This window comes from Bombus terrestris, chromosome 9 (assembly GCF_910591885.1).
Source record: "Bombus terrestris chromosome 9, iyBomTerr1.2, whole genome shotgun sequence".
In the NCBI taxonomy this organism is placed as follows: domain Eukaryota; kingdom Metazoa; phylum Arthropoda; class Insecta; order Hymenoptera; family Apidae; genus Bombus; species Bombus terrestris.
The window spans coordinates 13,476,855-13,492,536 of NC_063277.1; the positions used below are offsets into that span (position 1 = coordinate 13,476,855).

A 15,682-nucleotide genomic window follows, 5' to 3' on the forward strand; every position below is an offset into this window, starting at 1 on the left:
GGTGTATTTGAAGTTGCATTTTTATTTCACGTTCCTTTCATCTCCCTCCGTTTTTTATTTATTTATTTTTTTTCGAAAACGATGGACAGAAGCAAAGAAACGGTACAAATCGGAGCCAGTTGAGGGGTGAGTTCATTCTCACAATGGCGTTCTATTTCAAAGTCGTAACGCGATCCGAAGATAGGAACGTTAAACAGTAAAGTGAGTCCTGTCCGTTCCTGACAAACTCTTCTTCTCGTTTCACGATGAAGACGAGAATTATGCAAATAAATTTTCTCTGATCCTCTTAGTTACACGTACGAGATGCGTGGCAGCCCTGCGAGATTACGTTCATTATACACGCTTCACAGAATAATCGGATTAAATAATAGTTTCTCGGTTCCATCTCGAAACGAGACGCAGGGATTTCCTCGAATACAGGGAACAACATACTCCAAAACGTTTTTTTCCATTTGTTTCAGTTTTCTGAGAATCTCCTTAACGAATAACCTTTGCTCCGTCTCTAAGCGATTAATGCCTCGTAAGTTTCGAGGTTCGTGCTGACGTAGAATTGTGAAAACTGAGGCTAATTGGAAACTCTAGCGTGCTGAGATTACGAGGGGAATTAGAATCCGTGGGAATCGAACACTTTCCGAAACACCGGTTCGTGCAACGCGGATTTTCTCGCAATTTCGAACCATCTTGTCGCGATAACTCGGCTCCTTGATGGTTAAACGCGATGGAAAATTCAAACTACCAGATTCGTGGTATTGGAAATCGTGGTTACACTCATGTATAAATGGTACTGGAACTTAAATGGAACTTTTTCTAATTAAAATAAAAACCCTTCTACTTTTGTTAGAAATACTTTACGACTGACGATCGACTGAAAAGTTTAGGCAAACTCAATTTCAGCCTCACCTATGCTCAGGTACTTCTTGTGCACCGTTTCGTAAGCGATCCAATCGATGTTCTTCAACTTTGTTCTCTCTGGTCTCAACGGTCCAACGTCCGGTGTTCCCTCGTTCGGATTTCTGTCAGCGTATACACAGGACGATCGTTAATTTCTCGTTTAGACAATCGGTATAGCCGGGGCTAGTGCTGCGAAATTATTATTTCACGACTTACCCGGTGCGTGCGAAGTTCGTCAGATAGAGTATCACGCTCTCGGACAGGGTGATCTCTGGCCTTGTGTAGTTCTTGGGCCAATGGGATAAACCACCCACCAAGGGTGCTCCGAAAAAATATGGTAGGTCCTCGCCGTGGATGCAGCCTGGTCTCTGCGAATAAAATATTCGTGAAAACCCCTTTTTTTCTGTTTAAAAAAAGATCGTTCTCCTGCCACAATTCGGTATGAATCGACCAAGGAAAATTAAAGATTCCTTTTTTTGGTTTATAGAATAAACAAGTCACGCTCGCAATGCAAGTCTGTCCCAAAGTATTGATGGCATTTTAACGACGTGGGATGTCGGCCGTATTTTAAATGGAGAAAGGATTTTCTAGCTATTGAGAGGAGGAAAGAACGGAATGAGCACGCCATTATATGTGCTCGACTATCCCGGTTTCGAGATTACTCTGACCTCTTAGTTGTTCGACTTGACCATGGAGAAAGCAATTGCTGCCCTTTGGAAACCTTTCGTTCCCTCTTTGAACGATCATTCGTTCCGGAGGAAAAGAGACGTCTTCTATTTTCCATCTCTTTGTTTTCCACAAAAATCGATAATTCGCAATCTTCTATTTACCCATCGACTATGGTTCGTTGGAAAATTGTTTTCGACTTTGTTCGCTGCTATTTTATAAGATTCGCGCAATTTTATAATTAGAAATAGCCTTTTTACTGGATAAATTTTGTTACTTTTTGACACAGAAAGTATCAGTAGACGAGTATTTTGCAAGACGTTACAAAGAGATACGAGATGTAATATGCATTTAATTTTACTCTAACGGAGAATATGAGGTGGCATGTTGAAAAACACACGGAAACAAGACTATCGTCATAAAGTAGAAACATGGTGCACGCGATAAATCCTTCACTGCTTCCAGACTTAATTCTGCATAGGTCGTTTGCCGCATAAATATCCTTTTCTCCTTTGAGGCTGCGACGGAAAATTTACTAACATGTTGAAAATAGGAGCAGCAGCGCGCGAGTATATGGAGAAACGTGAAATACGGCGTTTGTTTAAAAAAATTCGCGATCATTTCTGCAAAGTCTGGCCGATAAAGCGTTTTTAATGCGGTCAAAGGTATTAAACGGTCTACTCTTACGAGCAACGTCGAATATTCAATTTACGAACGAAACAGCGAGTGTTTCCTGTATCCCCGGCGATGATTTTCTCTCGATCGAATGGATTTTTGGGTCGAGAAGTTCGAAAGAGAAGAAATAAAGACGATTCGTTTGGTCGAGATCGAAACTTCCAGGTTAGAAAATTCCCTTTGAGCTTGCCGGAGTAATGGAGACCTTCTGCATCTTTTGTAGCGCCTCCGTTTCCTTCCTAATATTTTCCTTATCGATTCGCGGCGTAAGACTTTGTTGCCTTTTGAAAATCATGTAGTTCGTTGCACTTCACTGAATCCGTTGCCTCAGCTTATTTTCAATTTTCTGACGAAACGGCTCTACGCGTTACGTTCTTGCACAAAAGAGTTGGCAAACACCTTCAAACTATGGTAGATACTATCTTTATAATCTACATTCAATCAAAGATTCTTCCTGAGCGTACCAATGGTTCCAAAGATCGAAACTTTGCCACCGTATTACGGATATCAATCAAGGAATTTCTCGTCGTAGTAGCTGCTCGACTAACTCTGTAACTTCGTCGTCACTCCCGTGAAACTGTTGGATGAACTTTTGCCCTTACAGCGAAAAGATCTTGAGATCTTTCAGCGAATAGTTTGGCAAACAAGTACGCACACGATTTCGTCGATCTGACAATTCGCAAAGACAGATCGGATCGTGTGCCTCTTCTTCGACGTCCTCTATCCTTCTCGCTAGTTTTCTATCCTTTCCACGATCTTTAAGTACGAGTCATTATCAGGTTAGTTACGCGATGATGTTGTTTTTCTCCTTCCGGAAATCCTTCTTCCTCGTAACCTCGTCCTATGTCATTATACAATTTTACATTCCTTTTCTTTCCGTGTTTTTACGGGTCGGCTGCCCCGTTAATTATGCCCCGAAACACCGACTGCCTCTATTTGCTCTGTCGCTTTCATCACCGGCCGCTACTCTGTATTTTTTCGTCCGTTTTAATTACGAATCGCCATTGTTTACCTCCCTCAACGAGTTTTACCGGATTGAATTTTATTCTTTAGCTTTTCTGACCCGCTGCCCTTTCTCTTCATCCACGCTCTTCGCTTCCGTTTCCACGAATCTCCTATCCTTTCGCACAGTCAGGGAATCTCCTTCGTTCGTCCAGTTCCTTTCTTTGCTTCCCTCGTCCAGGTGTAATCGATACGTCCGACTCTCTGCCACGCTGGACACTGCTGCGCTCGACGAGCGCGCTGCCACGAAAGCGAACGGCAGAAAGCGTTTGTATTGTCTGTTCGAGAACTCGGCCGTAGCTTCCGGGAATAGTTTCTCGCGTCTTCTATGAGGAAAGACTGGAATTTTTATAATGGACATTTTTCCATGCGGCTTATTCCTTTCCTTTCTTCTCCGCTGGTTCCAGAATGCCAGACTTTCTTTCTACATGCTACGTCGATGGTATTAGTTCTTCTGTAAATTTTCCATGCTCTAGCCCCTAATACGCAGCCTGCATTTCTTGCTAACCCTTTCATTCGCTGTTCTCTATCTTCTCGTTTTGCATGAGAATACCGCTACCCTTCTTCCCTGGTTGCAATCGACATCGTTACCGAATTTGCAATTTTCTGGCGAATCTTCCGACGTGACGACAAAAGCAGAACGTGCAGAATATCATGACATTATTTCGAAGAACAAAAAGACGATAACTACAGTTTTTCATGTTTTTATTTGCGATTACCGGTCACAGTTTTCCCACACGTATTTCCGTATAAACTTCACTTTAAATACTGGAAATTTGATTTATGGTACGAAGCGCAGAGTGAAACGAAGAGAGGCAAACGTTTCTTTCGCTACTACAATTTATACGATTATATCAGAAGGCGTTAATGCTCTTCTGTATGGTTACTGCATAAACGATTGAACGGTGCACAATCGATGATCTAAATTTAAATTTAAACCCACGCTGCTAGTTGCCTTTGATGTCCTCCTCCTTATAACGCGACAGTTTTGCACGTTTCGCGTGCTTTTTTCTCCTTCTTCGGCTCTTTTATCTCATAGTAAAAAGTTTGTTCCACTTAACGGTCGGCGATCGTTCGAGTAAAAGCAATTTCCGAAGAATCATCGTCCCCCTGATAAAGCTTTTGCTTTCTGTAATGTTTCGGTGGCTCTTTTTGTCCGCGTATAAAGGGATTTTATTGGGAGCTTTATTCGGCCGAGCTTTAGAAATCTTTATAATCTCAATTTTAACGCTTTTGGTATATTTCTTTTATAAGAAAGATTCGAATTAAAAGTTGATATCGCCTGAATTTATTTAGAACAGTGGTATACCTAATCTGATATTCATCAACGTTCTAAAACAACGATGAAATTAACGATGGAAATTCGAATTTTGTCAAAGTGTTAGATCGTGTTTATGCGAGTAAAAGGATTACGTTTGCATCGACATGTACTATAATTCAATTAAAATTCCGACTAATCTCGAAGGGTTTGTTCACTTTTTTCTGATTAACGTACATCTCGCGTTACACCGCTGTTCCTTACGATAATTAACTTTATCGTTCTTGTTACACTACCTGTTTCCATCCTCATTTTTGAAACATTTTCACCGATGAAAGTTTCACTTTGCAAGGTAACCGAATTCTCGGCAGTGGAAACGCCGTCTCCTTTAAATTCAGAAACTTTCAGCAGTGTTTCTGCGAAGTAAAAATTTGTTTCCTTGGCGGAAGTTAATTTCAGTTTGAGCGTAGGTTAACGAAATCCTTCTAATTTCTATTAATATTCGCGAGTGAAATATTTAATGATGTTTGGTCGGCGAATCTAAAATCAATGACCGGACGAAGCGCAGCATTGCCTGCCGTTTTCGCAATTTTCGCCGATTACTCGGACGATAACTCGGTGAATCGCGAATTATAAATGCAAATTGTTCGACGTATCAGCGTCGAATTTATTAATTATTCGTTATGGAAATCTATTAACGAGTTCAATTTCAACATTAATAATCAATTGTCTCTTTTTCTTCTTTTCTCTAGTTTCCAACTTTTCACGATCGATCGATCGATCTTTAAAAACAATCCTTCAAGCAACTCCTTTGAGGAAATCCAGCATCAACGAGCCGGCAAAATATTTCGAGCGAAAATGATCGACAAATTCTTAAGAACTTTAAATACGTCCACTCAACCGTCTTCGATTTTCATTCCTTTGCTCTACCTCGATTCGTAATTTTCTGCTTCCCTTTTTTAACCTCTTTAGTCTTATAGAATAATTTTTCCATAGAGGCAAAACGTCAAAGTTCTCCTTGATGGCCCAACGTACTCCATCTAAAATAGCTCGGAGCCTTTACGAAACTTAGTAGTTTTTTCCATTTCTTCGACCGTTTGATGTGATGTTCCAAAGGGAAAATATTATAAAATATAAATTTAACTTTATCCTGGTAACGATATTTCTAGTAATAGGTACCGATAGTCGATCCTTCTCTTCGACATCCTCGTCCTCCTCGCCGCAATGCTGTCGTTAATAAGACCGCGTAGTCTTTGTATGTATTTCGAACGCGGACCTTAGAATTTTTCAGCATGTTTCCCCTCAATTACCGGGCCCCTTTAAGCTGTCTGTATACACGCGTAATTGGCAAACGGAAGTTTAATCTAAATTCCGTTGCCACTCTGTCTTTACACAGTTCCACTTTGACGGTGACGCGTACACAGCCACACTTTGCAAACTCGACACACGAGTAACAGAAATTTTTCGCAACGGCTGAAGGGAAACCGTTCCCAAGACTTTTAAAAAACCTTGGATCGTCGTAGCTTTGGAAAAGGTTTAGCTTGAATAGAAAAGATAAATTGAATGTTTCGGAAAGCTATTTTATTTGCAACTTCAATTTCGTAAGATCTTACGAGCTTCTTGATTTTGATTAATCAAACCTTCGCTAATGGAACGTTCCACGAGGATGTATAATATCACGCAAGCCGATCGATGAGCGCTTCGTTTTACCAATTCTTGGAATTCTATCCGGGTTTTGAAGCGGGTTCGTTGAATATTAATCTTTTCTCGGTTGTAATTCCCTCGTTCTCTTTCGCATTTACCGGAACAAATCCCGCGATGCCATGGGATCTGTCATTTCGATTATCGTTATAAATAACGGCTACACCCTTCCATTGGATTTCGATTTTCTGCCGCCGATTCTACGTGAAGCATCTCTATATTACATTTATATATACGGACCACGTGTCTCGAAATTTCGTTTAACGGCATCTACTTATTCGTATTGTATATTACAAATTTTTCCTTTCGTCAGTTCGTGCGGAAGTGGCTCGTCCGACCAATACGTACTTTTTCTACTTGCGCGCTGCCTTTATTTACGGGTCTCACGCATTTACATATATTTATCAAGCTTTTTCCAACCGTAGCGTATGCGCGTTATATCATAATATTAGACGAAGTAATTTTCCCACCGTTACCCAGCTTTTCCTCCGCTTTTCCGGAAGTCATTCCCTCCATCGTTCCACTCCAGTATTCTTCGAAATTCTGCGACATCGCTTCGAAATTAATTTCATTACCGGGCGTTGTACGGTTTCTCCGCAATTAACGTCGCCCATATCGAACCGCGCCCGTTTCCTTTTTCAATTCCATTTAAATAACGACCACCACCGCCCCCTCCCCTTGTCGTCTCCGTAATTGTTCAGGAAATTATCGGTAACGTTATCGGGCGGCGTTGATGATAACCGAGTATATCCGCGGCGAACCGAAACTACGACCGGAAACACCGAGTTCTAACGTGACACACAACCGATCTCGCGCGTCGCTGCACTCCCGTAATTTTACAATTTCCCTTCGCACGTATCCGCTTCCTGCGCGAAGCGACGCGTCCAAGATATACCGCGTAATGTACACGTGCATGCGGTAATAATATAATCGCACTCGGGAAATTCATCTGCCGCAGTTTCAAACTGTTCTTCGCTCACTTTCCTACAGCCGCAGGCGGTGGAAAGGATACAAGTTTCAGAAATCAGATACAGCTAATGCGTCAGGATTTGCAGAACGATCGAATACCTCTCTATATAAGCTTATTAATGTTCTATGATTTTCCAGAACAGAGAGAATAACGTGAGAATATTTTTTCTGCACAGGAAAATTCTCTAAAGTATCGATTTCAATGATGTTTCAGGTACTACAAACTATAGGACGTGAACATTTTCGAGAAAATATCAGGATAGTACCACGAGGTTTCGAACTCGGGTCAATTTTCTGGCAAGCACTTTGCTCACTCAGCCACGGTAACCTTTCATCTCGAATGGAATAGCGGTCATGTTTTTATGAAAACTCGTGAAATTATACTCTTTCTAATAATTCTAATTTCAATAGCTGGGAAAAGGTAATTGTTATAAAACCTGAAATTTTCACTTCGTATACACCGTAGTTATTTCAATTTTTGTACGTCGAAATGAAACATTTTTCGAAATCCAAAGTTTCCCGTAGTTCCAACGCGCAGCGGTAGAACTTCTTCCACCGTTGTTATCGTTTTTTCTCCACCTGTTATCATCACTTGCTACATTTTTCTTCGAACGTTATATCAAGCAACGTGGAAGCGTATACGGTGGAAAAACTTTGCCCGTTGGGGTTGCTCGCTTGCTGTATTTATATCGCGTATTCTTTAAGTTTGTAGAATAGAAGTGGAACAAAAAATTTAGTTGCGCGGTGTCGAAAATTCTCTGTGCCATCCTTCGGTGCGACGTTTTATCAACGAAATGAAAAGTAATTAGGCGGAAAATAACCAGAAAACTGGCGAACGACTGCGCGAAAAATTTCCTCTGTGTCCCCAGTTTTGTTGAAAACGTACATCTCGTGGTATCGTAGACGCGTAAATACAGCCAACTCTACAGGAAGTTACCACGAATTCTCGTTGATTCGCTCTCTCGAAATTCTTTTTTCTCTTTTTCGTTTTCGAAGTGGAACATCGAGCTGCCGACTAACGATTATTTTTCCATGGACAAGAAACAACCAATTACAACCGGCTTTGTTAATGAATTCTGGTCCGATTAATGCAAGGAGAAATTATTTTCGTAATTAGACAAGTTTGAAAAATAACTATCTACATGGCGTAAAAAATGTAAAAGCTTTGGCACGCTGCGAAATGTAGAAATGCTGGGCCAAGTTAATTTTAACGACCTATTTCACTCTATTGAGAAGGAGTGTATTATCGGGTTTTGTAAAAGGCCCCAAAAAGATATTGTTAATTTTCACGGTGAATTTTGCAACTGAATAATTTTACACGACAAAGGTTTTAACGATGTTAAAATATTTCATACGAATTTCTTGGATATTATATTTACATTTTCATTGAATCAATTTGGCGGCGACGTCATTCATTTATTTTCATTTTTAGTTTCCAGTTTTTCTTTTATTTCAGATGTTTGCAGTAGAGCGTGTTGGTTTGTTCTCGCGTGAAATAAAAAGACTGGGATTTCGTTTGTCTTGCTGTGATTTTACGACGTCCGTCAACGCGAAGAAATATATCAGGAAAGTATTGCCCAATTTAAACAGAAGAATACATTTTACCTCGTTTACAATACGTCCGTCGAGCTTATGTTTACGATAATGAACGAACTCTCCCAGAGAAACGCAAAACCACCATTACAAAGGGAAAATTCGTGACGTTCGCCGTTTCAAAATACGATGCAAAGCCGTGTAAAATTCCTTGAAACGTGTCTCCGGTGCTTCTCGAATTATAAATTAACGCGTTTATCAGGTATAATCTCTTGTTTGTTGCTCTGTCATTAATTCACCGTAGAATATTTTACGCGCAAATGCGCGAGATGAGCAGCGCCGAAGAACGTTCGACTTAACGAAAAAGAATTTTCATCGAAGGAACCAGTTTGATCGATCCTCCATAAACAGGATTTATCGATCAACGATTCCGTTTGCCACGCGAAACGCAATTTTTCTAGTTTCATGCTTCGTACTCCGGCAATGGAAAGCGCCTTTCATTTTGCACCGCTAAACTACGAAACGTCATGGTGGAAACGGATGCGCGGCCTGAAGAATGGGATTTAAATTTGAATGAACGAGGAGGCACGGTGAATATGCGAAGAAATGGCGTAATGTATCATCGTTAGTAATAAAATATACGAGATGTGGGTTAATGACTGCCTCCCTGATTGCATTATGGATCATTTCGCGGTTATCGTTACTTCCAAGAACTTTTTAACTCGCTTACACGTTTTGTTAGCAAAGCTGAATCGTTGCAAACGTACCTGAGGATAATCGCCGAACTTTGTCTGATAATCGAACACGTACAGGTAAGAGTTTCGATGGGATTGACTGTGAAGGTCTGCTGTTCTCGTAGCCGGTGCCACGGTGTTGGCATCTCCTAAAGCTTCCAAGGTTTCGTCTCTGGAACGCAAAAAGGAAAAAATACTCTCATTCAGCCGTGACTCGAAAATAGGAGTTTGGGAAACAAGGAAAATAAAAATTCGAACGGATCGGCTAAAATCACGGCTAAAATGCATTGAGAATGATGCAAGTTGCGTTTTACAGGAGTATTTGAATTTTCCTAGAAATTGCTCGCGAGCAAACACATAGTTTAATCTTTGCGCTCACTTTATGTTCACTGGATGTTGAACAGGTCGTTCCCAGTCGGTATACTCGTTGATTATCGTCGCCAAGATCTCTGCTTGATGATACGTGTACGTGTTACGTACAAACTCGCGTAGAATTTTTGTTCTTCTGTCAGCCTCGATCCCGTACTGCGCGTCATCCGCCGTTAAAGCGAAATACGCCTCCGATCGGACAACGCCGATCATCAGATCGTATCTGGAATGTAAATGGTAAATCAATGTGAAACTGTTTGAGCCGTTTTTTACTGGCGAAGCTTGGGCAAGTGACATTGTTTGCTGTATTAATTACAGAGTTTAATGGCATTTCATTGACAGATCATAATGATGTAAATAGTTTTGCCTCATTATACCGGGATTATTCATATTTACGTATCATTTCGAACACGAACGATGAAACAAATATTACACGGTGGATATATCAAATACGTGAATATCTACATCGTGATTCTATTCTGGCTAATTATCGAGTAAAATACTGCGAAAATGTCATGGAAAACGTCTGAATGCCATAATATTGATCAGACTTATTATAGCCGTTTCTATATTTATTTATCTGTTATTTATTTTTTTCACATTTCACATATTACATTTACAAAATAAGAAAGACGGATGACGTCCTGTTCGTTAAATTAATCAAAAGCGTCGATCTCATTAACTGTAATTGACAAGGCAAGTATATTCCTCGTACTACGGTAAAAGAAAAATTCTTAGAAATTTAATACGTTCGTAAGAACAGAGTGCACGTGTGTATATGTACATGACGTAGAAATGGAACGCGCCTTTGTTGACGCTCCATCGTCTTCTTCATTAACCGTAACATAATTACACACACGGTTCAGCTGTTCCATTCCTCCTGATTCTTCGTCCAATGTTCACCCGATGAAAGAAGGTAATAGAAATAGATAGACAGATGGAAAGCGAAAGAGTCTCTCTATTCGAGACAAATTAACTCGGCGCTCTCAGCGAACCGGGACATTCAGCGATACTCACAGGAACGTCGGCGGGAAGAAACGCGGCTCGTTTCAACGATTTCCATTCCCTTTAACGTTATCGTTACGCGTCTGATAGCGCAGAACCTCCGCAGGACCATTTATTTATCGCTGGGCTAAAGGCGTTGCAGCGAAAGGCTACTGCTCCGATCGAGAATGGATCGAGAATGGAACACGAGTGAAAGCACGAAACGCACGAACGTTCGAAAGAATCGCGACGACAAAGGGGAACAAAGACCGATCGCGACAAAGAACGAAACGTAGAGAGCTAGTTGATGAGGGTAATTCAACGATTTCGGAATTGTTCCGTGTCTAACAGTTCTCTGCTCGCATATTATTTTAGAACGCCAAAAGATTCTCCTTTTCAAGTCTAAATGAAAATTAATTCTCATCGCTACAGTACACATTTTAGCTCAATACGACCACAAAACGTTAATATACCGTGCTTGAATACGCTCGTCGAGCTTTTTTGCTGTCCCTCTAGTTGTTTCATGTTAATAATTTTTTCCTTGGAAATTAAAAACAACTACCTTTTCGTTTCTACCAGCCAATGCTCATAAAATTATGTCCCGCTCGACGTTTAGCCGTTTCGTTATTCGTCGTCGGAAGTCTTTGCGCGACTCCGTTCTCTTCTCGTTGAGCGCGACGGGCAAAAACATTTTTCCACGACGATACACCGCTCTATAAACACTCGAATCGTTGCTCGCCGCGTTAGCTGGCTAAACGTCGCAATTGTTAAATTACTCCAACAAACGGAATTGCGTTTCGGATAGGCGACCTCGTCAGGGAACGATGGGACAAAGGGGACGTACCTTGTCGTCCGGCCGCAACAACGAAAACTTCTAAAAGGAAACTCGAGTAATTAAAAGTGCTGCGCGTATACGTGTTCGCCGCAAGTGTAAAACGATTAAAAGCAAAACAGTGGTTCATGAGTGGGAACAATCGCAGCGGAAAATGAATACGAACGATTTGAGCGGAAATTAAGAAACCGAGTTTAAAAAAAATGGACGGCGGTCAAGCACAAAAGGGTAGAGGAATGATAAAGCGATAAAAGAGGGAAGGAAAGAGGAAGGAAAGTGAAAAGGAGGCTCGAATTGTCGTCTTTTGATTCAAACTAATAACAAGTGTCTGCTAGGACGAATGACGATGCAATTAACGAAATCAAAAACGCAGTGTCGTTGGAGTTGTAATATCTCGGGGAAGAATCGAATAAAGAACAGGCTAGTGACGGCAAAACAGGGAAGGTAGAAGGTTCGAGGTAAAAGGAAAAAGGAAGAGCACGGTGTCGGCGAGAGAGTGATCAAGGGAAAGAGGGAAGATAAAAAGCGGCAAAAGATTTGACAAGACAGTGAAACGTCGCAAGATAAAACGAGTGGGACGGAAAAAGGGAAGGAGGAAAGTGAAGCACGTGCGAGCAAGAACGGGGAATACAGGGGAGGGAAAATAGGAGAGTCTGGAAAGACGAGTCGTACTTGTTGGCCACATTTCACGTGCCGAATAAGAGAGAGTCGCCGCTTTTTCCTGTGGATCTTCCCGGTTAGTTAGCATGCTCCGTTTAGCCACGTAACGAGACCGCTGTTTTGTTCCAATCCTACCTGCAACATGTTATATACCATGGACGTATCCACGATTATGCGGGATAAGTTGAAATTCACGATGAAACCAAACAGGCGTACGCTCCATGAATTTCGGGGTAGATCGAGAAATCGTAGTGAAATGCCTGAAGAAGATTTTCGCGTGTTTACCGGACAATTGCAAACGAAATTCACCGTAAAGCTATGAAACACCTTATCATTTCTAGAATATTTACCATCGCCGAGTTTTTATTTCTTCGACAATTTTCTTGTTCTTCGCGATTAATATTCAGCCGTTTGCAACGGAAAATTGGATAAAATTCTAGGATATTCGAATATACAGGACGAAATGGAGGAAAACGCGAGGGAAAATAGGAGGAAATGAAGAAGGACCGAAGCCGGAAGTACCTTGAGAGTTTCGATACGACGTCCTTCCGCATCAAGATGTTGTTCAACGTATTGATCGTGTCCACTTGTAGAGTGAAATCCTGATCGTCAGGATCGCCTGGATCGATCACCACGCCGTCTATGCTGGGTCCGAAAGCAGGCGCGAATTCCAACCCTTTTACGGGGACCGAAACCAGCGCGTTCAGCGGCACCTCTCTCAGGCATTTCAGCAATGCCTGCGGATCACCTGCGGCCTGAACAAACAAGCAAATTTTTAATAGGGAAAATACTTATACTCGTGCGATGACTACGAGGAATCTCGTTTATAGGTGCTACACGTGCGGTGACGAAGACAAGTCGTAAAGAATAGGTAGGCTCGCGAGAAAATATGTAACCAACGAAAAAAAGCAAAAACAAAACAAGAAAAAGGAAGCGATAATTACGTTAAACAATAGGTAACATTGTCACAAAGATCAGATCGATGTTGCGGTACCTCGAGAAGAGGTGAATCGGCGATTGGTAAACGCGAGTTCCACTGAGCGGAACGCAATGACGATGCACCGATTCGCTTTAATTTGGTCGCACGCAAATGAATTGCTTTAGTGACCGGCCCTGTAATCGCCTTTGGAAATCCTGCTCTCGACAGACGTAGGCTAGCCACAATCGAACGTCGACCGAGCTGCTGTGTCGAGGAAATTTGGGGGGATGAACAAATTGCACCCCCTGCAGGTTCGTCGATCTTGCGCGAGAGCATCGATTCGTTGGTTTAACGAATTTAATCGACGCCTTAATATGTTGGAGTGCTGGTCGGAAGCGTCGACTTCGCGGAGGAGTTTCCAATTTTCGAACGAACGGAGCACGAGGGTGGACGGCAGGAGGAGACGGAAGGTTTGACAATTTCGCCGGGGAATTTTTGGGGGTTGAAGCACATCGCGGCCTGGTTTCTCGCTCCGTGATTGGTTTCCTCTCGCCTGCAGCCCTAGCACAGATTCTCGCGCAGCTAAACCGTAAAATTAGACCGATAGGTTCTACCTCTTTCTCGTGTACGTTCGATCTCGGCCAACCGACGTAAAAGATCGAACAGGATTTCATCAGATTTAGCGTTATAATTTTCCAAGTAAATTTTCGCCAAGGATAAATTTTTGATCGACATTTCGATCTTCGGAATTGATACGTTTCTACGTAAAGTGGCGAAGCCACTTATCTTCGATTCGACGATAACGTTCAATCTCATTCGAGATATTCGTGGCTTCATCCGCGAAGCGTCTCTCGCATTAAAAATCGCGAGAATCGATCCGAATTCGAGTGCACAACGAAACGCCGATGATCGCCGCTCGCTATATTTCTAATCGAACTGCAGCCCGCAGGCTCTCCAAATCCGATACGAAATTAATTTCGTCATTTTTCGCCCGCAACAAATTCAATCAATTCTGACTGGACCGCGGCTATCGGCTCGCATAACATAATCCCGTATCGTTTTCCATTTCGTTCGGTCTGTCCCTATTTTTTTTTCTTTTTTTGTTTTTATTTTCACCACTCGACGGGAACAACGGGAAATAGCGGCTGTAGAGGAAGAGGAGTTGGTTCGGGAAACAATTGGGACGCTCTTACCCCGATTTCGCGTTTAATCGTTATTTTCAATCGGCTGCAAATCGAGGATCTGTTTAGCCTATCTAGAACGTGTTTCGCCGGGGAATAGAGAAGTGGCTACGAGTAGCCGTGGCGCATTTGGTATTGCCTCTCGACGTTCCACGATGAAATCGAGATTCTTTCTCCTACCATGTATATTCCTCTACAGCTGCATTTCTATTCGTTGCAATTGTTGCAGAGGGTAGCAAAGATCAGCGTTTGATTATTCCATTCGCAAACTTGGAATCGTGGCAGTGGATAGAATACGGTCTAAGTGAAAAGGGATGGTGCATAGCCAGACACTTTGTGCATTGGATATGACGGTATTTGCCATATGTATTTATATTCATAGGGAACTTTCTAAACGCTCCGATTAAACCATTACGGCATTCCGTTTGACAGAATCCCCAGGGATAAACAGTTCGTATACAATGGAGATTTAGCGAAATAAAGCAATAGTTCAGTTCAGTCACTAAAATTTCAGCCTCGTTCAATTTCAATGGATGAATTTCAAATAAACGGAGTTTCATGGATCATTTGACAAGCTAAAAAATCGATGCCCAGTTTCGGTAAACGTTTTGCGAACTATTCTTCGTTTAACAAGTTTTCGTGAAGCCTTTACTTTAGTTTAGCAACTTTAGTTCCATTTCGGAAATGCGGCTCGAGTGGATATTATCGCGACACGGAAGCATAACGCGGAAACGTAACACGGTCGTACATAAATTAAAGTATCAAACGAAACCGGCAAGAACGCGATGTTTTTACATCCGTTAGTTACGCACTAGCAATTATATTAACGATGCGTTTCAATTAAGCTAATATGTGCGGCGGACATCGTGCAACAACCCCATCGGGAGTTGCAGCGCGTTTCGCGTTTTAACGTAGCCAACGCATCGCGATACGAAAATATCCCCTACCGTCCAATACAATTAAACCACCGGCGATACGCGATCGAAAATAATGTCCGACGTCCGGTTCAGTATTTTCCGGCAACGTGTGTGTTATTCTTCGTGTATCTGTATCGTCATCGCATCTCGCTTTTCTTTTCGATTCTCATTTTTTACATTGTTCCCTCGCTCCCTTTTACGCGTCGTTCTAATCGCCATTAGTACATGCGATATTTTCCGATCCTCCTTTTTTTTACGACATTTTCTTCCTTATGCCAAATGCTCTGAAGTATAAGCATGATATGCGGTTCTACCCTCGTACACGCTTCAGTATAGGCTTCCCTGGCTGATTTTTAAGTTAAAAGTTCTCTTCCTTCCTGTTTCAAACATA

General features: G+C 41.8%; 1 protein-coding gene across 1 annotated transcript in view; it reads right to left on the reverse strand.

Annotated features, from left to right (window-relative positions):
• The window catches only part of LOC100649027 (neuroligin-4, X-linked), a 224,768-nt gene that overhangs the window by 3,219 nt on the left and 205,867 nt on the right, over positions 1 to 15,682 (reverse strand). Inside the window, exons 5-9 of the mRNA XM_012311993.3 lie at positions 12,797 to 13,029; positions 9,809 to 10,021; positions 9,463 to 9,601; positions 1,108 to 1,259; positions 901 to 1,013 (exon numbers count right to left, since the gene is read on the reverse strand). Of these exons, the coding sequence (XP_012167383.1) occupies positions 901 to 1,013; positions 1,108 to 1,259; positions 9,463 to 9,601; positions 9,809 to 10,021; positions 12,797 to 13,029 (850 nt within the window). The remainder of the gene's footprint in view (positions 1 to 900; positions 1,014 to 1,107; positions 1,260 to 9,462; positions 9,602 to 9,808; positions 10,022 to 12,796; positions 13,030 to 15,682) is intronic.